Source organism: Salarias fasciatus, chromosome 3, assembly GCF_902148845.1.
Source record: "Salarias fasciatus chromosome 3, fSalaFa1.1, whole genome shotgun sequence".
Lineage (NCBI taxonomy): Eukaryota > Metazoa > Chordata > Actinopteri > Blenniiformes > Blenniidae > Salarias > Salarias fasciatus.
The window spans coordinates 11,568,363-11,592,630 of NC_043747.1; the positions used below are offsets into that span (position 1 = coordinate 11,568,363).

General features: G+C 44.7%; 2 protein-coding genes across 5 annotated transcripts in view; both read left to right on the plus strand.

The window, feature by feature from the left end:
- Positions 1 to 1,167: 1,167 nt before the first annotated feature.
- On the plus strand, positions 1,168 to 3,143 carry dctn6 (dynactin subunit 6). Its single transcript, XM_030083827.1, has 7 exons — positions 1,168 to 1,293; positions 1,538 to 1,602; positions 1,737 to 1,842; positions 1,945 to 2,033; positions 2,229 to 2,276; positions 2,542 to 2,684; positions 2,780 to 3,143. Exons 1-7 carry the CDS (start codon positions 1,259 to 1,261, stop codon positions 2,876 to 2,878), a joined length of 585 nt encoding a protein of 194 aa, XP_029939687.1. The 5' UTR covers positions 1,168 to 1,258; the 3' UTR covers positions 2,879 to 3,143.
- A 9,056-nt stretch (positions 3,144 to 12,199) lies between these two features.
- Positions 12,200 to 24,268, plus strand: part of rbpms (RNA binding protein, mRNA processing factor) — a 37,537-nt gene continuing 25,468 nt past the window's right edge. For all 4 annotated transcript variants that reach the window (XM_030083850.1, XM_030083859.1, XM_030083837.1 and 1 more), the window contains exon 1: positions 12,200 to 12,678. In XM_030083850.1, the coding sequence (XP_029939710.1) occupies positions 12,616 to 12,678 (63 nt within the window). In that variant the 5' untranslated portion in view covers positions 12,200 to 12,615. The remainder of the gene's footprint in view (positions 12,679 to 24,268) is intronic.

Below are 24,268 nucleotides of genomic sequence, written 5' to 3' on the forward strand. Positions count from 1 at the left end.
CAATTTAAGACAGTCTTCTTTGCGTCCTAAATTAAAGACTATAGCAGAAAAGTCATGTTTTTCTCTTGCATTACACCCCAAGAAGAAGAAGAAGAAGAAGAAGAAGAGGAAGACATGCCCAGAGCGAAAGATAATAAACACAAATTACTGTGAAGATAATGTCACCATAAATTAACTGGAAACTCAATAGAGAGGTTTTATATCGACAGGGGTTTCCTCTCAATCGGTGAAAGAGGCATAAATCTGTGGGGTCTATTCCACAGCTGGATCGGATCCCATTCTCTGGTAATTGTTGCTCCCTGCAGGAGACACGGTGACAATGCAGCAGGAGAGAGGGATGGGTGATGATGATCGGGGTGATTATCATTCATTTGTGCAAAAGCCGAGTCAGCAGCCTGTGAGAGGTCGTTGAATGATAATTGAAAACTCACAAATAATTTGATTTATGTGACAGTAAAGTCTTGCGTTGTTCACCTTGACTTCCCTCCCTGCCTGTTCGCTCTCAGTTACTGTTATGGAATAACATTATTTCTTGGATTTACTGGTCTTCTACTTCATAGTATCGATCTTGATAGTGCATAATAAATTATATATTATTATGTAAATAAAGAAATGCAAAAGTAGCAGCTTAAAATTTAATGATTTTTTGAGGGGAATTATAACCACAGAGTCAAATTAAAGTATAATCTCTCATACTCATGGATGGATCATGAAATAATGGGTGTCTGTGCACAGATGTAGTCTACAGAAGGAATCCACTATCCACCTCATCCTTCTACTGAAACCTGAACACAAAACAACAAAAAGTACACATAAGTCTTGTGGTTGTTTTGTTTCTCCACCTGTTCATTTTGCGGCTGCATGATTTCTCCTTAATTTATTGTCATTTTGTACATCTTTGGGTTATTTGCTGCCTGAGGCAAATGTTTTTTCCGAACTTTTTTAGCTGGTTTTGTCATGCATTTATATCTTTATGACAGTTGCATGTCTATTTTTTAGGTCGTTTCTGTGCAATTTTGGCAGGTTTTTTAATTTCTTTTTAGAATATATTGATTATTTTACCTGCACAAAATTATATCTCTATGATTTAGTGTTTCCATTCTATTCTATTCTATTCTATTCTATTCTATTCTATTCTATTCTATTCTATTCTATTCATTGCAGTACCCTCATAGCGCCGATAGAGGGCAGCAGCATTTCCTCCAGACAGACACAATCGATCCAGAGCGCGCTGTCTGGATTAAGGCAGGACTTCAGGATGTCAGACGCCAAACAAATAATGGCCCAGAAAAGGTAGATATTGTCACTATTTTTAATCACCTTTTATTTAAATAGAGTGTTTATTTTACAGCAATAAGGGCAGACAGGGAAATGAAAATGTCGTGTCATGCTGTAGTAATCTTGATGGCGGCTCTCATCTATTTATAGGAGTCGATGTCAACATATTAGATTAACAATGCAGTGCAGACCCCGATGTAATCACGTTATCACCCGGCTTTAATCCTAATTGTGATTATTTATAATCTGCCTCTTGCAGTGCTAAAATCGCGGCTGGAGCCGTCGTGTGCGTTGAAAGCGAAATCAGAGGAGATGTAACCATCGGTGAGTCTTTTTCTCCTGCGACAATCACGGCCACTTTCACTTATAAAATAAGATTAAACATCATTTTCCTCCCCTGTTTTCCCTCAGTGCTTCAGTGCATTAAAGGCTTTTATTCCCTGTGCGTTTTCCCCCAGGCGCGCGGACAGTCGTCCACCCCAAAGCGCGCATCATCGCAGAAGCAGGGCCTATAGTCATCGGAGAGGGCAATCTGATCGAGGAGCAGGCGCTCATCATTAACAGGTAGGACCAGGATGTGGCACAAAATGTAAGATCCTTTTTTTTTTTTTTTTTTTTTTTTTTTTTTTTTTTTTTTTAATACGATCTGATCTTCCACCCTCTCAGTTATCCAGAGAATATCATGCCGGACACAGAGGGAGTGGAGCCGAAGACCATGACTATTGGAACCAACAATGTGTTTGAAGTCGGATGTGGTATCCTTTGGCTCTAAACTGACAGATATTAATTTATTAGGGACGTGCATGTAGGGAAAAAGATGAGTTCCTGGTTTATGGTTAAAAACGTGTCTATTCAGAGTTTGTCCACCAGAGAGCAGCAGCTTGTTTGTTTCTGCTGAGCATCCATCCACTTTCACACCTCTAAGGTTGAAATCCTTAATTATGCAACAGTTTCTCAAGCCTTAAAAATTGGTGACAACAATGTGATCGAGTCCAAAGGTGAGCACTGAATTCATGTTGTTTTGAGCCTTTTACTTAAATGTACAATCATAAACTCATGACCAATTTCAAAACAGTAATCAGTTCATTTTGATTGTACTGATTATCACAAAAATAACAGTATTACTGCTTCATTAACATGTTTTTCAAAACTCTAGACAACAAGGAAAATAAATGTATTCAAATAAAACTCATGCATGAAAAGGATTGTAAATTTTTTGTCATTTTCTCACAAAATTCCCCTCTGTTTGATGTTCCATCCCAGCTGATCTTGGGAGAAACGTGATCCTGACCAGCGGCTGCATCGTCGGCGCCTGCTGCCAGATCAACACGTGCGAGGTCGTGCCCGAGAACACGGTGGTGTACGGCTCCAAGTGCATCAGGCGTGTGCAGAGCGAGAAACCGCAGGTCCCTTCTCCGATGGACGCTTGGGGATAGATGTTTTATGGATGTTTTTGTTTTGTTTTGACACAACGTTGTGTGTTTCTCTTCTCGCCCTGCAGCCTCAGACTCTGCAGCTCGACTTCCTCATGAAGATTCTGCCAAACTACCATCATCTGAAGAAGACGGTGAAGGGAAACAGCACGCCTGTGAGAAACTAACGGAGTGTCTCACTTCGACACCAGTAATCTGTTGATCATCTGCACACACACACACACACACACACACACTTGTCTCACTATTTGTGCCCCACATTACCTCTACAACTGAAAATGACTATCACAGATTTGTGCATCTTTGATTTTGTGAGTATTTGATATATATTTTGCATCTGAAATGATTCATTTATGAGGCCAAACTATGTTACTATGTAATGTTCATCTATATTTATAAATGTTACAATGAAATCAGATAAAGATGGCAATAAAGACAACATTAAAATCAAAAAATTTTAGCTCTTTGGGGTGTCCTTCATTATTTTGTCCAGAAGGGGGAACTGTTGAGCAGCTGTTTAACAAAGGCTTTGTTTCATCAGGTGATAGATATTATCCAATTAGAATGCCACTTATTAATACAGTCACTAAAATATCAGCATTATCATACTTTTTGTTCTAAAAATACTCACAAGTCAAGTTTATTTTGGTAAAACAATATTCCATTCTGGTGTTGTGTGAATGTGTGAGCGTGGCTCTGAGCTCATTTATAACCTTCAAATGAGCAGAATGATCTCATAAAAGACATCTGTGCGAGTTGAAGCCCCATTTTGGATTTGGTGACTCGTGTCGTCCCATGAGGGGTTGCCAGATCGGTGCTGTGGTTAAACTGGGGATGCCAAACAAAGCATCCTGGGTGTGGCTGGAGCTGGAGTTTTAGCTGCAAGATGGGCCTGAATAATGTCTTCTGCTTCCCTCCATAAGCCCCTCGGGTGGTGCTGCAGCTCCCAGCTGTACTGCAGCCTCACTGATTTGAATGCATGTGTGTGTGTGTGTGTGTGCGTGTGTGTGTGGTGCAGAGTCACTCCTGCATCGCCTACTTTACACCTGATGTTAAAAGTTTCAATGCGACACCGAGCAGTCGTCCCCTTCCAGCTCCCGCAGGCCCGAGGCCGCCGGCCGCTGCGTGCGGCGTGCTCGGTCGGACGTGGGTGTTGCACGGTGCCGCGGCTCCCCGCAGGAGGCCCGCAGCTGGTGTTGCACTCTGCCAATACTCATTTGAACATGTCACGCCGGAGTCCCACGGGGAGCCCTCGTCAACCGGGGGCTAATTATTTCGGCAGCGCGGTGCAGCCGGGGCCACGTCTAGGCTCCGGCTCCTCTCTCTCACTCCCCTTGTTTATTTCCCACTGACATTTTTTTTTTTTTTTTTTAAATGCTGGGGTGTTGCCGACGCGTCACTTTACTTTAATATGACAAGGAAGACAGATGCTGAGCACAGTTGCACGGAAGTGCGGAGTGACGAGGACCTCGTGGAGGGCGGGGGCCGAGTGTGGCCTTTTAATCTGCAGTGGGTTTTTCACACAGGCAAAACGGCTCTGATGATAGCAACTCGAGGCAGGAATTTGAGAGGAAGTTCAAATGTGGTTCTATATTTGGAAACCGCTATTAATACCTCCCTGTAACTGTACTGTTGTGAAACTGAATTATCCAGCTCCCACTCATTTGTTTAGGCAGACTTTCGTCCTCTTGCAGTGCTACGTATGTGCATTTCTTCCGACACGATTATCTCAAGTCAATATTTGGCCTCTGCTACAAATATGCAAGATTTCCTGCAGAGGGAATAATATGCTATCATAAACAAAGAGAGAAGCACGGGGGGGTTGTTTGCAGTCGTTGATACAGAGGAGTCTGCAGCGTTTGGAGGAGAATGGCTGGATTTGTTTGCTCTTGAGTGCATTTGAGTCGCTCTCAGACACGCATGCACCTCAAGTCTTGCAGTCAGTTGCGTTTTGAAGCGGCCACCAGTTGCTTTGAGAGGATAAAGGCTTTCTGACAGCTGACCTTTGCATCTAGGTCCACTCCACCTTTGAAAACTGAAATGTGACCTATAGGCTGCAGCGATTTCCGTTGCGGCCCCACAGAAATAATTAATCTCATCGCGACGGGGACCCCGGAGCCGCCGGGTGTCATGCCGTTCCCCTTCCATGTTAACAGCGCGGCTCTGTGGACGGCGGCGTCACTCAGCTCGTCCCACTCCGGTGCTTACAGACCGTTAACACGGAGTGGCGTGAAAACTGCTACAGATATCCATATTGATCAGGAGGCGATTCCTCCTGACAGGGTTCAGGGAAAATCCTGCTGGAGAGGCAGAAAAATATCACTTTGGGATAATCAGTCATGTGTGAATTGATTTTTAAAAATAATCATTATAATGAATCATTTTTTTTCATTCAGCGTTCCCGTTTAAATGCAGTTGTCAACCACAATAAACCTGAATTGCTGTAAATCCTCATAGAGGATGAGTGCCACTCACAAAACCGCTAAATTGTAAGTGACACTTGTCAAAAAGACTCAATTCAACCAGAACAGCATCTTAAAGTTATGGCGCGATGGCATAAAGATATTGGTTCCACGTTTTTATGAAACATTTGAATTTTGTTTTGTTTGTTTCATGTTTTTTTGACACGCCACCTATCGCCGCCCTCACCCTGCTGAATCATTAATTCACACATTCTGGAGCACGGAGTCTACACTTGGACTTCAGTACACCTCAACTCTGTTAATCATCAACACGGCAGAAGCTGTTTTATTTTCCCCACATTTACATGATCAGTCTGAATACACGCCGCCTCGCTCCATGTGCTTTTATGGCAGTGGAACCATCACCGACAGTATGGAGTAGTAGATGAATGAAGCACACACTCCACATGCAGGAATGAGGGTTATTATGCAGTACAGTGCATGAACATGTTGCCTTTAAAATCCTAATAAGTGGATATAAGACTGAAAAGGCGTTGAAAAGTTTCGACAAAAGTTTTTATCCACTGTGAGTAAAGCATCTTTAGCCTTTCTTCCCAAGGAGGTTAAAATGATAGAGAAAACACAGTTAAACAGCCGTGCAAAAATATTGAGATAATTTTTTCCAGTTTAATGCTTTTTAAGCAGATTTTTCTTTATATAATTGGGACCTAAGGATGTTTACCTGCTACCTGTCAAGGGTTAAAAGCAGCGAGACGAACAGACCGTCCAGGCTTTAGTTTAACCTTTTATTAGTTCCCCCCGCACAACAAAGGAAGAGATATAACTTCACCTCCTTCCCTTTGACCTCCTTTAAGACATTTTAGGACCACTCAGCAACATTCAAAGGGGAACATTATAGTGCATTACGTAGAGCTGTGTCAACATTTGGGAATTCAAGCCCGGGAGACATACTTAACACGGCCTGCGCTCTCCGCTCAGCCCGTCCTCTGCCCGCTCAACCAGAAAAGCTTAAGGTGCAGTTTAATGACACAGACTTCAGCCTCCCTCTTTATGTGTCGGTGCCTTGACACAAATGCAGCTCTTTCCATGAACGAGAAGACAGAGTTGTGATATTTTCTTTCTTCTTTTGTCAGATCTAAACTCACCCCCGCTGACCCCCCCCTCCTCGTCTTTGCCCTTGAGGATAAATGTGCAATCCACCTCACGGCTCAGTAATGCAACCTTAATCAAAAGGGCTTTTTGCTTCTGCTTCTTTCCGAATCTGTCCAGGAGGGGAAATACTGCGAAGAGAAACAACTGGAATCAACATTTCTTCCAGATTCCTTGAATCTTCCTCATATTATTAACCTTGTTTTTTTTTCTTTCTTTCTCTCTCTTCCCTCAGCGAACGATTCTCAAAAAGAAAAACAAACCTACACGTTGGACGACACATTCCACTGGGATTATTTCTTGGCACATGCCAGCGTTTCTTCCAGAAAGTGTTTGGTGATTGACAGAGACCAGAGTGTAGCTTCATGTGTGCCCTGATATGGAAGGAGGGAAAGCTCTCGGCTCACGTACACTGACTCAGGGAGGAAACACGTAAACTCTGAATAGAATAAATCAAGTTCATTGTTGCCGTTCAGCTAAAAAAGCAAAAAGTGACAAGTTCGCTCTCACCAGAAGACATACTGCTATAGCAGGAATATCACCGTCTTGAGCCTGGTTTGAGAGTTTTCTGAGTACAATTTCCTCTCACTGTCCACAAGACGTGCATGTGGGTAACTGGTGTCTTTAACTTGCCTGAAGGTGTGCGTGTGAGTTCACTGTGTGTGTGTGTGTGTGTGTGTGTGTGTGTGTGGCGGGGTGGCGACCTGTCCAGGCTGTCTCCTGCCTTAAGGCCCACAGTCATCCGGTCCAGTGAACCTCTCAGATAAATAAAGTGGTTTAAAAAAAGTGCTTATTTTCACTGTGATGCAGTAATCTTGGCTTAAAACAGAGTGAATCATTAAGAAATATTATTTCTTCTGTGTCCAAAAATCCCGTCAGGTTGAGTAACGTCATTATTTTATTGCTCTCTGCAATCCTCCTTTTTTTCCTGGTTGGAAACGGTAAGTTTGAATAGCCTCTCGGTGTATTTTGACCTTTCCCGGCAATTCACGGACAACCCAGCCTATTAGGGACAAATGTGAGAAATTGTCGGCGTTGTCATCCGACATGTGATTTTATGTTTGAGTAAATAGATCTCCGGCTGTGAAGAAGCCTCTGGAAAAGACAGAGCAAACTGAAACAATACGCCGAACCTCTCGTGGCCAATTAGAGCGGGTCAATCTGACCACAAATTGCTCATTAGTGATCTTAGAGGAGGATCAAAGGGCACTGAGCACGAGGGAGGAACGCCGAGTATCAGTAAGTCAGGAGAATGGAATGGCCTGGCTGGGAGCCCAACGAGAGCCACTTAGCCCGCATCGCTCAGGAGGGTGAGACGTGTTGCTCCACAACACCGAAGAGGCTGTCGGGTTCGGCTCGGTTTTTACAGATAACCTTCCAGACGGATTGCATTTTTCCATTATTCCTGTGAGAAGCAGCGATTTTAAGTTAGTTCTGTCAATTCGAAGAAAGCGGCGCAACAAGACGAGGCGGTTCTGAGTCATCTGACTGCCAGCTGAGCGGACTGTGAAGCCCGCGGGAGTCCGTCCTCCCCCCCCCCCCCTTCAGGGATCCACCACTGGTCAATACATCGGCGATGTGTCATGATGGATTGTGGTTTAGGTGTTTATATCTCGCTGGCCTTTATAGCCATGAGTCAGTGATCCAAAAGACAGAACTGGATGATCTGATTCATGTCTCAATCTTCAGTTCTGCCTTCATCACTCAACTTTGTTTTAAACCCCGAAGCAAAACTTACTTTAACCTTTAAATGTGAAAGTTTAATGCTGAATCAGCAGATAAATCATTTTAGCTTCATCCAGCATTGCCAGAATCACATAGCAAGTTTAATGCCTTGCGAGACCAGCTGACCCCTGACCCCTGTTTGATCGCCTTGGTCTTTCTCAGACTGGCTTTGACCGCTAGAGGAAGTCGTAAGTCGACGCGTCTGCCTCTGGTATCGCAGTCGGGCCCTACTGCCCCACATCTACTGTATGCGACTGATTTAAACCAACTCCAGCCATTCCTTTGGTCTGACAGCATTCGGATCTGCTGCTCGGAGTAGATTTTCCCAGCAGGACCGGCTTCGTAATGTTTTCATGAAGTCACCGAAAAACAGCTGCCAGAAAGAGGAAGGAGGTTATGTAGTTGTTTTACTCAGGCTGATACATGACATAACTTGTTATAATCAGTGATTTCCAGAGGTGCAGATGGTATGTTTGTTGTTTTTACGGATTTGAACGGCGTCAGAATAGATTGTCTCCATCTTGCGTGAGCCTGAATGGATAGTTTACTTATTATTCCAAGAAAGGGAACAATTACTTTATTAGGTTTTCTTTAACATGCTTTAAATTTGAAAACAGCAGAGTTTCTCCAGCCTGTGCAGAGGAGTTAGTTGCATTTGGCTAAACTAGCAGATAACACTGGAGTCTGGACCATGTCAACGCTGGCTGACGTGTTACCCAGGACACAGTGACCAGAGCGTCCTCCGCTCCCCCATCTCTTCTCCGGTTGTGTGTGTGTGTGTGTGTGTGTGTGTTTGTAGGGGGGGCCACCCTCCCTCTCAGAGCATCAGACCACACAGCTCAGCCCTGAGACCTGTCAAACACAGCTGGGACACATCCCCACCCCTCCTCCGCTCCCTCCTCCTCCCTCCCTCTCCTCCCCCTCCTCGCTGCTCCCCAGACTCCGGCAGGAAGCTTTGATACAGGGGTGTTGAGCGGCGAGGGGAACATTTCCATTTTTGTCTGCTTCCAAGAGTCTGAGACCCTCCTCCTTCCCTCTCCATCCTCCCCAAACTGCTTCTCATCAGCATAAAAGACTCGGCTGTGTCCTCTCCTCATTGTGCGGGCTTCAGACGCCGTGTAATTGATATAGACATGATCAGCGAGGGGAAGGAGCACAAATCTCCAAGACCGATCTGTGACGACTGCTTCCCTTTCCTTTTGTTGCTTTTCGAGGTGCAAGTTCAGCAGAAACGACTGGGTCCGTCTTCTGCGCCGGCTGTCACAAGAAGCGAGCGTCTGTCCCGTGCAATAAATGTCACGCAACATATAGTCAAAGTCCCCACTTCCGAGCTCCTGTCAGCTCTTGAACTCCTCGTCTTGGAGCACAAAGCGAAGCAGTTGCTCAAAATAAATGTTTTGAAACAGGGGGAAGCGTTCAAGGCTGCGTGTCACCTGATTGTTTCTTTTAAGGCTGCTTTGCACTTCGTGCTGCAGACAATAATAGGTGTGCCGGTAAACTTTTTTTTATTTTTTTTTATTTTCTTGTCTCTACTGTTGTTGAAACATCACATCCATGGCTGCGGGGCCCGGCTGTTTTCTCACTCTGAAGTCGTAAATCATGCAGTCTTGGGTGAGCTCGCAGTGGATTAGCGTGACTTATCAGATCCCAATCTTGGGCAATTTCACAAGTGTAGTTTCGGCTTCCTCCTGACATGCCCAGCCTGCCCTGTAAATCTGTAAAGCAATAGGCTCTCAGTCAGAATGACTACCTTCACAGATGATGAATTATGCTTCGGGAACTGTGAGACTACAGAGCACAGTGGCCTTACTGAGTAACAGGTTGGCTTATGACACCATCTGTATGAGGAAGCATGGAAGTTAGTTAAAGGTTAGTTTGCCTACAGGCCGAGAGCGAGATGAATCAGTAACTCTTTGAATGCATTAGGGCATAGAACGATATACCAGGATTTCCAGAGTCCGTCTCTGTGGAATTTAAGGAATAGTGAATGATAGTAATTGAGAAGACATATAATCTCACATGTCTCATCTTGTATATCCGTATATTTTCCATAGGGAGTACGAAGCTGTAGTGTTCAGAGTTGGCAGACAGGAATTTCTACGGGGAGTTTACGTGTTTTCCCACAATTCTGGCTTCCTCCCACAGATGAAACACCCAGGTTGGGAAACTCTAAATTTGCCCAGAGGTGTGAATATGAGTGACTGGTAGTCTGCATGTACAGTGTGTGTGACTGACTGACTGAAACCTGTCACACAGAATCAGGCTGTATTCATAGAGAAATTCTTTCAGCAACAAACAGTTAAAAGGATATGTCGGATGTTTCTTTCCAACAGCACCGTTTACAGTTTCATTATGGGTATTATCAAAAGGCATGACAAACACATGTGTGTATTCCAGACAGTGTCTTTCAAACATGTGTGTGTACTCAGTGAATCTTGAAGGGATGTTTGAGTGTTCATCTGTTAGACATAGAAATAAACCCATTTATTCAAATGTACATTAAAGTTAACTTAACATCAAAGGATTACTAATATTAAAAGTGGAAAAGTATATAAATACAGAAAGTTTTGTAGGCGCAGCAGCATAAACGGAATGGTACTAAAAATCCAAGAAAAAAAACAGAACTCTTCTGTTCCACTCAACCACCTCATGAGATACATCTTATAGTATTTATTGTGTGTTAACTCAGACTTTCTTTCAAGCACAGAAACAAAAAATCAATTAGGCCAACCTCTTAACTTTGGAAAGAGAGAGCTAAAAGAGGAGTAATGTTATTTTTAATGCTAATATTTCTTGATTTCAAGAGATCTAAAGTGGGGGTCTAAGTCAAATAAAAAAAAATTAGCATTATTTATACAGCACTCTATCAGTTCAGCATAAACTCATAGTGTTGATATTAGTGAGGATCTAAATTCTGTTACCCTGAAAACCTTGTTGTTACATTCATACAGTGTACAGTGTATACTGTATATACAGTGTACTTTCATCGTCTGTCAGACACTAAATTATAATGACAGCTAAAAGGCACTTGAAGATTTATATGCTGCTGCTCGTCTGGTGCATAAAATGCATTACAAAAAAAAAATGTCACAAACTATCAGAATGGCTTGCAAACTAGTGTTTTCAGCATCTCTCATGTTTCAGCTCGTGCTGCGATCATGAGCATATTGTTGCAATCTGCATGTACAGCTTTTCTGAAAAGAAAGCAGAAAATCCAGCAGATTGTTTTCATGTAAACAAGAGAAATTGCCCACAGGTGTGAACGGGAGTGTTTGTATCTCGGAGGTGTTTCCAGACATTCTCGGTCCTCCAGACAAAGGGGCTCAGATACGCTCCACGCTCAACGCGCTGATGGATGCAGACGGAGCATTTTGTCTGTATTCCGCGATCATTACGTGTATGATTGGTTATGTTCGCTAAGATTTTACAGATGCGTTGCATGCGTTGCAGTAACACTCATGGCCTGTGGGGGCAGTATTGAGCAGAGTAGCTCATGCGCAAACAGTGGAGATGACAACAGAACCTGGAGGACAAATGATCTTTTACTTTTGTAAAAATTAGATGATAAATTTGAAGATATAAAGAACATTCCTCTGGGGGCCTGAGTGTTCAGTATTCTAATGTTCATAATCTAATCTTCTAATGTTCACAGCTAACCACACTGTACGACATGAATCTAACTCCAGGCATGACGTGACGATCACGAGAAAAAGAAATAAAATACATCTGATTTTTGTTCTCGAAATACTTCGTATCAAAAAGTAAATTTAAAGTCTTAGATATTAAAATGTGTTCATTTTCATTTTGGGATGGGACTTGGGCCCCCCGTCTGTGGACTTCTCAGCTACGGCCCTGGAGAAAATCTATAGATGTGAAAGCTAAAAATAGAAATCAGGCCCCTCACATGCCTGCATGTTATAAGTGCAGTTTCATTAAATGAGAGAAATAATAAGTCGGTTGACATAAATAAGCCTTAAGCCGGCATATGAAAAGAACATTACAGGAATGCGGCTGTGACCAAAATAACATCCAGCTGGTCCAAAAGGTGATTGCTCTTACAGCGCTTGATAAATGTTGATAAAGCGGAGCAGACGGTGCATCCCACCCCGTACCCCACCCTAAACCCCTCCCTCCTCCTCCTCCTCCTCCCTCCTCCTCCTCCTCCTCCCTCCCTCCCTCCTCCCGCACGCGGAGATGGGGAGAGAAGTTTGCCTGCGGCGCGGTCCACACAACATTTACTGTATTTCATTTGGGGAACAGCTACAAGAAGCCTCCGGAGAAGCTTTCAAGGGAATGAGGAATATCTGACAGCGCCAGAAACGCCGCTCACAGCTGACATTCCCAGCTCATTAAAGAAAAAAAAAAAAAAAGCAACCAAAATTAAAAAAAGAAAAAGAAAGAAGAGAAGCGAGAGATTTACGCATCATTGATGCGGCCAAACTAGTGCGACGCTCGGGTCAGTAGGACAGCGGAGTGGAACATTTTCCTTTAAAAAACACAATAAAGTGTGGGTCCTGGAGGAGAAGCGAAACAGCAAGAGGAGACGAGGCGAAGACGACGACGAAGAAGACCGTCCAACTGAAAGTGACAAAAGAGTCCGGCTCAGAATGAATAACAACAAAATCGAGAAGGAAAACGAGCAGAGTGAATTCACCAACCACGAAGAGGAGGTATGTGTCCGAGCCGCCCGCTGACCCGTGAACGCACCATCATTAATGCGATAATTGCGACTTTTCTCGCTTTCCGTTTATAAACCTCCGCGATCATTATGTGTTCACATGTTGAACCCCGACTGCGACTGCTGCGTCTCCCAGCGCTACATTTTCTCTCATAAAAGTTTCAATTCCTGCCTCCTCTACATGTAGAATACTTCCTCTTATTGTAATTTTCTGAGTTTTCTCACACTTTATTTAACAAACAGTAACTTGGTGACTTGCCGAAGCAAGATCTGACTGATAGATCACTAGTAAAGAGTTTCTGAGCACATGTGACTGCCCATCCTTATTTTAACACACAGTTACAGATTAGTGTACAATAAAGCCAGGCTTCTCACACACACAGTAGTAAAGGGAATCCAGAGCCAGGGCGAATTAGTTTTCACTGAAGCTCAGGGAGCAATTGGAGTTCAAACAACTGCTGCTGCAACATGTAGGCAATAACTCCTTGTAACCCAGACCCCTCTCTATTCAAGGCAGGCAGGAGGAGCCTTTTCTCCACAATTAAGCTTTAACACCTCACAATAATATTTTCTTTGTTTGAAAAAGAGGAAAAAAACAAGTTAGGTAATTCATTTAACTTGTGTTGAGAATGTAATTTCCTCTCTATCTGGTTGGATAACAGCCCAGTTTCTTCCTCCTCCTCTCTGTAAACATTGCACAATTAGGTTCAACAATATCACATTTTTTTTCCCTGTAAATAAGTTGATAGCGCAGTCATGTTGGGTGGTTTTCCTTGGCAAGGGTGTATCTGTATTCAAATGACAGACTTGTTATTTCAGAACTCCGCACATCCGCAGCCGAGTGATGCAAGGAAGGTATATCGAGTTATATCAGATATTTCTCTTGGAGCAATTGGATTAGAGCTCAGCGTGCCGTTCGTCACTTTGTAACTGAATAGCCAAACATGCCCGGCCTGATGTAACACCATATTTGGTCCACTGCTGAGGTTACTATGGATGCAGGGAGTTGCCGTAGCGCCGTAGCGCCACACAGATGAGGCAGAAGAAGGGACATCTTGGAAGTTGACAGTTCCATCTTAAAGTTTCCATCAGTCTTTCCCCTCCATGTAATGCAGGGAAAGTCTTTCAAAGTCATGACTCTGTGGCTGTGAGTGATGATTACTGTCAGCCAGACATCGATTGATTACTTTTCTTCTCAGTGAATTGAGCTGTTTCATTCACAGAAGTTATCAAAGGCAATGGAGGCAACCTTCAAATGTCACGGTGACCTCTTCCGACAGTGCAAAATGCTTCAGTGTTGGATTAGACATCCCAGAAGTTAACGCGCTCTTGTTTTATAATTGACTGAACCAATTAAAAGTGGTAGATTATTCAACAAATTGCTTCTGCTCTACCTTCAAATGCAAATGTTCCTGTGATTGTAGCCAGAACAAATGAAAGATCAATGAGTGATACTAAAATTCACTCCTTATGGTATGTGAAGGCCTTGCGTTAGGGGCAACTCAAATTGTTTTTGAGTGGAGATGCTCATATGAGACCATTCCAGTTCCTACGGTGTGAACATTTGCTGCTTTTCTGTGTTTTTATAACTGGCAAGTTAAGGCTAGTTAGATTACAGCTGTATATTTTAGAGAGAAGAAAATGTTCACTTTGGATTGTCGTATTTCACTTTTTGCTGAGTTTTATGGCACAGCCACTATGATTGTTTACTGCAGCCCGGATTTATTCCATAAATAAATCTCTGAACCTGCTCGTCGTTGTCGTATGTTTGAAATTCTGTACCATCCACGAGCTGAAGGACCAGACAAGTGTTTGTCTGTAGCGTTTGTGTAAAAGGCAGACAGCGAGACAAGGAGACTAATGGCCGGAGGAACCTAATGGTTGTGGAAATGTTTGGAAGCCGTCCAGCCCGGCAGGGACTTGAATTTACTCGGGGCGAATTAACATGAGGTTAGACAGCACCATTTTATCTTTGGTGTAATGCTGTGCGTTGTATGCGGAGGAGGAGCAAGAGATTGGAGGACACTGTCCTGGAACCACACACACACACACACACACACACACACACACACACACACACGTTTATCTGGATATTTCTGCAGAAACACACATGGGATTAAGAGTATTGCCTCTTTTTATTTTTTTTTTTCTGAGCATGACTTGCGCTTTTTTGTTTTCTCTGGTGATTCATAGACATAAAGGTTTTGTGATCACATTGAAGTTTCTCATCAAAATTCCTGTCACAAAGTCCACCAGAGCACTTCCTGTAAAATCAGCAATAACGACACTAAAGTAACTATAAACTCAGACCTGATGAGAGCCAAAGTTTAACAGCCTGGTGTGACTCTCACATGCTGATCAACACCGGCAAGCCCCCACCGCCCCTCTCCTTTCCTTTTTCTGTCTGTTGCACAGTGTAGTATGCGACTCAATGGATCACTGATTCGCACCAGTAAAGCGCCGTAACAAGCCCGGGCTCCTCATGCCCGCTCCGCTGCTCAACCTCACACGCCGCCGTCGGCGGCGCGCGGCGAAAGCTTGACGATGCTCACTGTTTATCTTGCGCGGACCAGCGCTCACCAAACATGGTCCTGCCGCAGGCCGAGGTATGCAGGTTTCAGCCTCTGGCAGCATCTAATCTCCCCCGAGCCGCTCCGATAAGCGTCATTATCAGGTGTTCTGGATGCTTTCACGTATCGGGGCACTCGCCGGCCCGCTGATGTAGTCCGGGCGACATACCGCCGCTTATAAGGTGAATGTCAAATATAGGTTTCAACAAGGTCAGCTTTCCAGACCTTGTATGGACAAAACTTGCGGAGTGGACGTCGAAGCGTCTTAAACTTGAACATGGCTTCAGCGGAACATTTACATGCGTTTGTGCAAATGTTTTATTTATTAACTGAAGAAACAGTGACGTGATGCACGGACGCTTAACTGAGGTGAATGATTCCTGACGTGTTTGTTACCGCCGAAGTGACTTTAAGAGGCCGAGTTCAGGCAGCGAAGGAACGGAATAACACTCCAACACGTTGATATGTTCTAGTATCTTGTTTAAATCTGTTGAAGTTTATGAGTGAAATTTCTTATTTCAGGCTTCTGGGATTGATTTCTCAATTTTAATTCTTACTTCATTTAGTTCCTTTACCACAAAGTTTGTCCACTGTGTAGCTGTTTGAGACCCAAGCAAGAAGGTGAAGAACCATCGGCGTCAACTGAGTAAAATCTGAGCTCTAAATCATTCCGTTTTAAGTTGCTGAAGTGTGATGGTGCACATTTCCATCATCTTTGTTTGCTGTTAACCTGAATTTGACAATAAATTAACGAATTAGGTGATTTTACAAGTGAAACTTCAAATCTCTGCGTTTTCTCTAATGTTAGCTGATATCTGCTGTTTGACTGATTGTATTCGTGTTTGTTTTGACGTGACTCTGGTGTCCAGAGGATTGATTGCCATGTTTACAATGTTTGTTTTTAGAATGATTGAATGGATTACTTTAATTCAGACCAAAGTTTAAGAGAAATTTTACAGTAAAATACCAATAAAAAACAGATCTGTCTTATATTTACGGTTAATGTGCAACAATTTCCTTATTTTTTTTACATCTAACAGTCCATAATCATTCCATTTAATGGCCATTCCTGCAATGTAGAGAAAATGGGAGGTATGTTAGACAGACCCTGGGTATGTGGAATGCATCCTATCTAACCCATCGCTCAGCTTGAGTTGACCTTTAACCTCTTCCCTGTCAGTTCTCCTCCAGAAAACCTGTGTTGACTTCATTTTGGACGAGCGACTGAGCTAGGAGTGTCTACTCTTTCGCTGGCTCTCCCCCGGGTTGTAATCGTTCTTTATATGTCGGAAAACTAAACTGTCTTTTCCCGGCTGCAACAATCTAACGCGGCGGGAGTCGAAACCTCGTCAGACATCTGTTGATTTTCGCTGGTCGCTGACCATAAACGTGTAAGTGGATCTTTACAAGCGCCCGAAGAGAAACAGAATATCACTCAAGCAGAGTTCAGCAAATGTGGCGTATCTCCCTGGGGTGTAATTGGATTTGTGCTTGGCCTGCTTTGGGTATCCACCAAGTCCCCTTCAAACAGCGGGTCATGTGGCCGGCGTGACCTTTTCCGTCGAGGAGACGTAGGTGGGGAAGCTGCGCCGTTGGAGAAGCAACGGCGAGGCGAGGGGAGGAGGCCGGTGGCGGTCCGCAGCTCGGTGTTGTGTGTGTGTGTGTGTGTGTGTGTGTGTGTGTGGTCCATACGTGCGTGCGTGCGTATCTATGAAAAGGGCACGCAGATGTATTAACTCTCTGTGACATGAGACGCTACCGGAGGGGAGCGCGGAGGGTAATGCGGCCATGATGGGGCGGAAAGGGAAAACACGGGAAGAGTCCGACGCACCGGCGACGGTTTACCGCCGACATCCAACACCGTACGGTCCGTTAGAGGCTCAGACAAAACCGTAAAACCCTTCTCCCGTCCACCCGCCTAATAGGTTGGAGTTTATTTATAAAGCGCCGGGGGAATTGTCATCTTATCTCAGCCATTTGTCAGCTGCGCGACAAGAGGTATTCGAAAAGACAACAACGAGGCTTAGCGTCAGGAGCGGCTGGCAAACGAGCCGGCTCAACCGAAAAGACAGTCCCAGATCAATAATCGTCTTGTACGTAAATATATGTAGAAGAAGAGCGAGTGAGACTGTCACAGGGAGGGGGGCTGATCTCCTTTTGAAAACCTTCACTGTCAACTTCAGAGTAATAAAGACGTGAGGGAAGCGTGAGCGTTTTCCTCGACAGCGTCAGCCATTTTGTCTTGCTTTGTCACCCCGTGTTTATGGACTTATTCTGTCACCTGCTTTAAATATTGCTTACTCATAAGCTATAATTATCTACCTTCCAGCAGACAGTATCACTGTCTCTCCTTACACCTGCCTCCGCGCCCCCTTTCATGTCGCTGGAGCTCGTGCGGCCTGTAATTCTCTAATTCGCCTAATTTCTTTTCGCCACACCTATCATCCATCCTCGTACCCCCCCCTCCCCTTGCTCCCTCTCTCCACTTTTATCTCCCTTCCCCTTTGTTTCCTTCCCTCCTTCCTTAACCTACGTCCCACCCTTCTTTTTTACCTCGCTCTGTCTTTATCTTGCACTCGAACCGTTTCCTATCCCTCCCTCCGTTATGGTCCTGCTTATAATTTCTCCCCTCTCCTCCTCCTCCTCCTCCTCCTCCTCCTCCTCCTCCTCCTCCTCCTCTCGTCTCTTTTCTCTCTGCTTCTTCTTCTTTCAATTTGCACCCCAATTTAGTCCCATGAGACGGACTCCTTATCCCTTATCGGCCCCATAGGTTGAAAGCATGACCCCGAGGCTCTCTCGGCACAGGGGCCGTTTATGGTCATGGGAAGAGCTCTTAAAAACTGGGGCTACCCGGGCAGAACAGTGACCGGGAGAAACTTGCCGGTCCGACTGCTCAGCTGTGTGCCAGCAGCCTTTTTGGCTGGGCGGCGAGAGTCGGCCATCCAAGGTCAAATCTCTCAAGATTAGCTTGAAAAAAAAGGAGCAAAACTCGAACCCGGGAATGTCTGGGAAAGATAGGCCTGGATGGTTGGAGTAATTAGGGATGATGTGTAGCGGTGTTGTTATTGTAAATGTGCTACAAAGGCAAACTTGATGAGTCTGAATTTGCAGCTTTCACTCAAATATATTGACGTTTTGAAATGGTGACAACTTGACACTATGTTAAACAGTTAGTGTTTGCTTTGATTAGATTAATGATTGAAATTGTGCATTATCATTGCATTAAAAAAAAGCACTGTTGATTAGCATCTCCAGACTGCAGGGTGCAACATAGGTTTGTTTTGGGTCTTTTGAACCATGGTAGAAGGCAGCTCTTTGAACATTTTCCACATTTTTCTGAAGTTTTCAGCCCATTTGCCTCAGATTAGCATTCCGAATCTGAGGTATGTAAGTGTCTCATACGTTATTTCACATTAGTTTTCTTCTTAAATGTTTATTTACTGTTTTTGTTGTTATGAGCTACTAGTTGTTTATCCCCAAGATCTAATCTGAGCAAGAGTTTACTATGAAATAATCAATCAGGTCAGTAATTTATGGAATGACAATAAATATGCCGTGAAGTTTGATATATCTGGAGGGTTCAGTGTAACAGCTGGTGAAATGGGTTGATTACGATATGGAGTAATCTTGCTGTTCTATCGTGAAAGTAGCCATAAATTAGACTATCGCACAACAGATTTGTTTGAACTGTTGATGCTTTGAAGATAAGGATACATTTAAACAGGAAGGATTTGTGGATTAAGTGACGCCAAAAGCAGTCATGATTGGCAAATGGAAAGCGTGTCTGTCTTTGCACCTCTGTTGACAAAGAAACAGCTGTGTCACATGAAGGAAGCAACGTGCGAGCAGCAGGCGAAGATTTCTTCACGGTGACGCAGAGGATGACTGTTGTCTCTCTGCTGTAGTGTTTTTTTTTTTTTTTGTCTTTCGCTCCAGACATGTTAACCCTCTGCCCACCCAACCGCTGCACCAGACAGTTTTACGGTGTCCACTTGGCCAAGCGGCAACAAAGGGAAGACTGGGGGGGGGGAAGGCTGAAGTAGAGATTAGTTCGCATTAATGAGCGCTGTGGAATTTTAAGTCCATTCTTCAGGGCTCATCAGATAACAGAAAGAAGAAGAGCCGGAGCCTGTATGAAAGATTTTGATGAAGTCCGAAGCCGACAGCCGAGGAGTCAAAGTGAGGCGCGGCCGACAGGCCGTGAATGACGCGCTCCTTCTTGTCCACACGTCGTCCAGATGACACCTGGAGGGGCTTCTCGCCGGGGTCGGAGGCGGCTAATGAGAGAGAAAGAGTACATATGTGTCATTAAGAGAGCAGATTATCTTTCTCTGGATTAAATTTAAATAAAAGGAGGGGGAACTGTTATGGAGACGTGGAAGAAAAGAGCAAGAGGAGGGAAGCCGGTGTTCGGGCGCCTACTCGCTTTTCCTAGGTCATTTGTTTTAAATGTCTTTTAAAGGTTAACCTGTTGGAACATTTACAGACCCTCACTGAGCCGTGATTGTTAGACCGAAGCACTTGTGGGAGTGAGAGGAGGAAAAAAACAACGGGCGCCTCCTCTCCGTTCGCTCGTGACGTTGGGAGTGTGCTCAGCCTCACAGTTAACCCCCTCCGACCTGCACAATAACCCGGGCCTAACCTTTGACCTCTCACCCCCCCGTGCCCAAACATGAAACTTGACCCCGTCGATTTAACAGACAAACGGAGTCATCCATTTATGGCTGTCGGACGCTTCCCGGGGCCTGCGGTCTCTCACTCCGCGTGTCCTCTGATGTGCGGCGAGGGGTGGGGGGGTGGGGGGGGGGGGGGGGGATGATGAAGAGCGGCGACGACTCACGGACGAGCCCGCCAGACTGTTTTTAATAACGCCGCGCTCAACTGACGCAAGAAAACTCAACTCACCTCCAGCTCACGCGGAAGCTTTGATTGTGGCTCGGTCACAGGCAGCGAGCACTTGATCGCGGATTTTGAAAGTCGTTCAAAAAAGGCGGATTTCTTTCGGGCTTTGGTAGATTTCGTGAGCGAGCGACGTGAACCTGAAGCCGCCGTGGCCGCTCCCGTCAAGGTTGGAGGGCTGCGTCCGGCCACATCTGGTCTGAAGGACCTCCGTCGATTAGCCTGGCATCCGAGCACACACACGTATACACACACACACACACACGCACAGGGAGGGAGAAAGGAACACATAGTAATCTTCTCACATTGCACCAAGGTCGTGTCCCTCATTTCAGCCGGAATGAACGGTCAAAAACGCACTCAATTAAAGTCAGGGCAAACGAGAGCGAGAGAGAGAGAGAGAGAGAGAGAGAGAGAGAGGGCCTCCACAGTGCGGCAGATTATTATGAAGCATTCCAGGCAATCGGTGTAACAAATTTAACAAAGTCCACAATGCGGGCTGAATAGAAATGACACATGAATAAGTTGTAGGGTCATTTAATTACCCAAAAGCGGGCCCGCTCGCGATGGATGACGAATTGTCCCTCCTCACGGGGGGAAAATTTCAAATACTTTGATACGAGTTTTGACTCGTGGTGCAGCCCAATTATTATTCCTGCTATTAAACAGCTGTAATTAAATCCCGTTTTTCTATACAGCGTTGTGTAATAATGGTAACAATGCACATCCGGGCAGACAATCGGACGAGCTTTTGTTAACATTAAGTTCCACTTTAAGTTGTTTGAGTAAACCAAAGTCTTCTGCTTAATTTCTTCAAGTTAATTTGTTTTTTCAGTAGATTCAGAAATGATTGATTACTCACCGAACCCACTGACAGAAAGCTGCTTCGAAGGTTAATTATTTATTCCAGTAATTTTCAAACTACAGCACCATGTAGATTCTGCTCCCGGCTGCCCTAGTGTTTGTTTTATGCTTCATTTGTCATATATGGAGATGATCCATGGATGTATAGAGCTTGAGTTTTGCATGATTGTGTTTTTTTTTTTCACAGATCACTTGACTTCAGAAAAAGGCCACGGTTTCTTTAGGTGTGCACACAGGTTTCCAGAATCCTTGCAATGTGTGTTATTCCAAGTATCTTGGAGAACTTGCCTCAGTCTTTCCGTGAGTGAAGCTGCACTCGGTGCCTCGTGTTGATCTGTGGAGGTCATATTCTCCAGAGGAAGTAAATATTTTCTTAGTTCAACGCAGAATGAGAGATATTATAAAAATAAAGGAAGGAAATGTCCAGTTACATCTACGGTTATGCAAACCAGAATGGAGACGTTGGGGGGTCAGCGCCCCCTGAAAAAGACCCTTGTGGGTTTGGGGTCACTTCCTGCTTCAGATAGCCTTTGTATCCTGTATTGACTAAGAATTGCATCAGATTTTTGGACCATCGTGAACAAACAACGATGCATCAAACCACCAATCTCTCTCTATCTTAGATTATGAGTCAGATATAAAGGGAACGTGAAGATTTCGACAATAACTGTGGCCGTTTCAATGAATTTCATAGTTGCTTTTACAGAATGGAAAAATTGATCTTGGCAAAAACAAAGACGGAATGAAAACAAACATCAGTAGTAGCCCAAGTTCCCAGATTGCAGCTCTTCTCAAATATTAAAATAATAACTTCTGAAAATAGCACCCAAGTTGAAATAAATTGGAATTATTGTTGCACAACATAACACCTCAGCTGGGTTGTTAAATGTTATTGTGAGTGCAGCCTCCTCACCCCTCCTCTTCCTCTTCCTCCTCCTCCTCCTCGTCCTCCTCACACAGAGTGGCACATGAAAACCAGCAAGGTGTAATGATAAGAGTGTCAATAGGGTGATGACCTCATCCGGTGCTTGTGGAGTCAAGGATCTCTGATTAGAGGTGCACAGATCTCCCGGGACTGGCTGCAGAAGTGGCCTTAATAGGATCTGATGTTTTTGGCCCGGGGCTGCGAGCGCTGCTGTGCTCCGCCAAGGCGTTGCCAGGGAACTGCGCGCTGGTACGCCGGCTGTGAAGCACTCAGCTGGCTGGTGGTAGGTAGGGACTGCTTGCTTTTGATCGAAGCCTGCCCGCCCGCATGCATGTCGGCGTGCATGCATGCGTACGTGCGTGCGTGCGTGCGTGCGTGTGTGCATGAACACGCCATAACTGGTCAATCATTGAAAGTCTCAGGCCAGACCACTCAGCACTCTGGAAATGCAGGCATGCGAATCACGGGAAACCAGTAAAACAAACCCAATAAAACAGCGGCAGAAGCTTTTTTTTCCTTTGTTTGTTTTTTTTCTTTTTAACAAATCAGCAGAATCTGCTCAACCCCTGACATGACCTTCACTTCACTTTACTGCACCATGAAACGCTGATGCCCCACTTCACCTGTTGGCAGAGCGCGTTTACAGGCAAATGAAAACCAGTTACCGCAGTCGAGAGGCAGACGCAAGCGGAGGGAGAGCCGCTGTCACATCTGACCGTGAATCACCAGGCGTGTGCGCTCAGCTCCTCGCCGGACAAGGAGTGCTATCGTATATCACAACAGCTGACGTCAGGAAGTCTCAGGAATGAGGTCCGAGACGGCCAAGAATGCCCCATTGTTCCAAGCGTGCAGAGGACTCATTGTTGTGTGTGTGTGTGTGTGTTTTTCCTAACTGTTGCAGCATATCCGCCTCCCAGGTGTCTGTCATTCGATTGGAGGTGAATCAAAGATCAGTGGCTAGATATTCTGGCAAAAGGGAGGGTTTCGGTGACGAAGCTTTTCTCGGCTTATTTCTGGTACGTTTTGGCGCAAAAGTAGTTTTGTGAGCGTGACATGTTAATCTGTCATCTGAAGAGCGTGCGAGTTGAGATCCTGTGCTTCAGATGGGTTCGGCATCCTCCTGTGGTCACGTGCGGCTTCATCGAGAGTTTACGATCACTGAAACATGCAAACCAGTCCTGTCTACATCTCAGACATCCCTTTTTTCTTCTTCTTCTATTTTTAAAACACTTTCCTGCCGCCCCATAATTTTTTTTTCTTCTTCTTTTTATCGGCCTCAACAGCTGTCAGTGACTGTCCTTGCTGGAGCCTGATTGATACCATCCTGTTCTGACTCTTTGTTCCCGTGTAGCTCCATATAAGGACACTCTCAATAGGGTTATTCAAACAGATCTGCCAGAGACGGTGTGCGGTGACGGCCCTGCAGGGTTCAACTCCCCTCAGATAAGATAAGAGCGAAGGTGAGAAAGTTGCAGAGGTGAGACTTTTTTTTTTTTTTTGGACTGGATGGGGGGGTTTGGCGCTCGCCAGCCATTGCTCCCCCCCCCACCACCCTCCCCAGTTGCTAAGCTCCTTTGTTTGTGTGTTGCTCTGCCTTTGGCTTCAGTGGTGCGTATCAGGTTACATGTGGGAATGAGGTGTAGTGTTAGTTCAGCAGTTCCTTTGTCCCCCGAGTTGTGAATCCACTATCTAATGAATCTGGGAGCGCTGAATCCACTCTATGTAATTGCATACCTATGGTTTTATTCAAAAATTCAGCCCTAAATAGATCTGGATCATTAAATAAATAATAAATCGCACAATTACACTTATTATTGTGCCAGACAGAGGAGAGATTTTTGAAAATGAGGTTTGCACGGTCTATTGTTTGAATTTGACGTCTTTTGTGCTGCAGAGAAACTATTTTCCCGTACAAAACCAGCTTTAATTAGGCGATAAGTCCAGGTAGAAGTCATGGTTAACGCCTACTTATGTTGTGTTTTTAATGGCTGACCCACCTATCCACGGTGGAAACGGGAGAAGCTTAAATTGAAAAAAGCAAAATGACGAAGTTGTTTTAATTGTTTGACGTGTTGACATCAGTGAAGTTGTAAATCCATGTTTTTGCCTTCATTAAGGACATTAGCACATGTGATAAATATGTATTGTAGCCAGGTCTGCATCCAGGTGTCACGTCTCCTCAGCGACTGTTTCGCGTCGCGCCGCTTTGACTGCGATCGCCGAATATTGGCTGCGGCGCTAATGGGTCTCCATATGCTGACAGAACGGCTGCTGTTCACACCAGCTTGTTTAGACATTTCAGCCGGGTTACCGATCGTAAGGAG

Excerpts from the sequence above, each read along its gene's own strand:
- dctn6 (XM_030083827.1), top strand. The coding sequence starts at position 1,259 with ATGTCAGACGCCAAACAAATAATGGCCCAGAAAAG. Across the intron at positions 1,603-1,736 it reads CAGAGGAGATGTAACCATCG|GCGCGCGGACAGTCGTCCAC; the intron begins GTGAGTCTTTTT and ends GTTTTCCCCCAG. Across the intron at positions 2,685-2,779 it reads TGCAGAGCGAGAAACCGCAG|CCTCAGACTCTGCAGCTCGA; the intron begins GTCCCTTCTCCG and ends CTCGCCCTGCAG.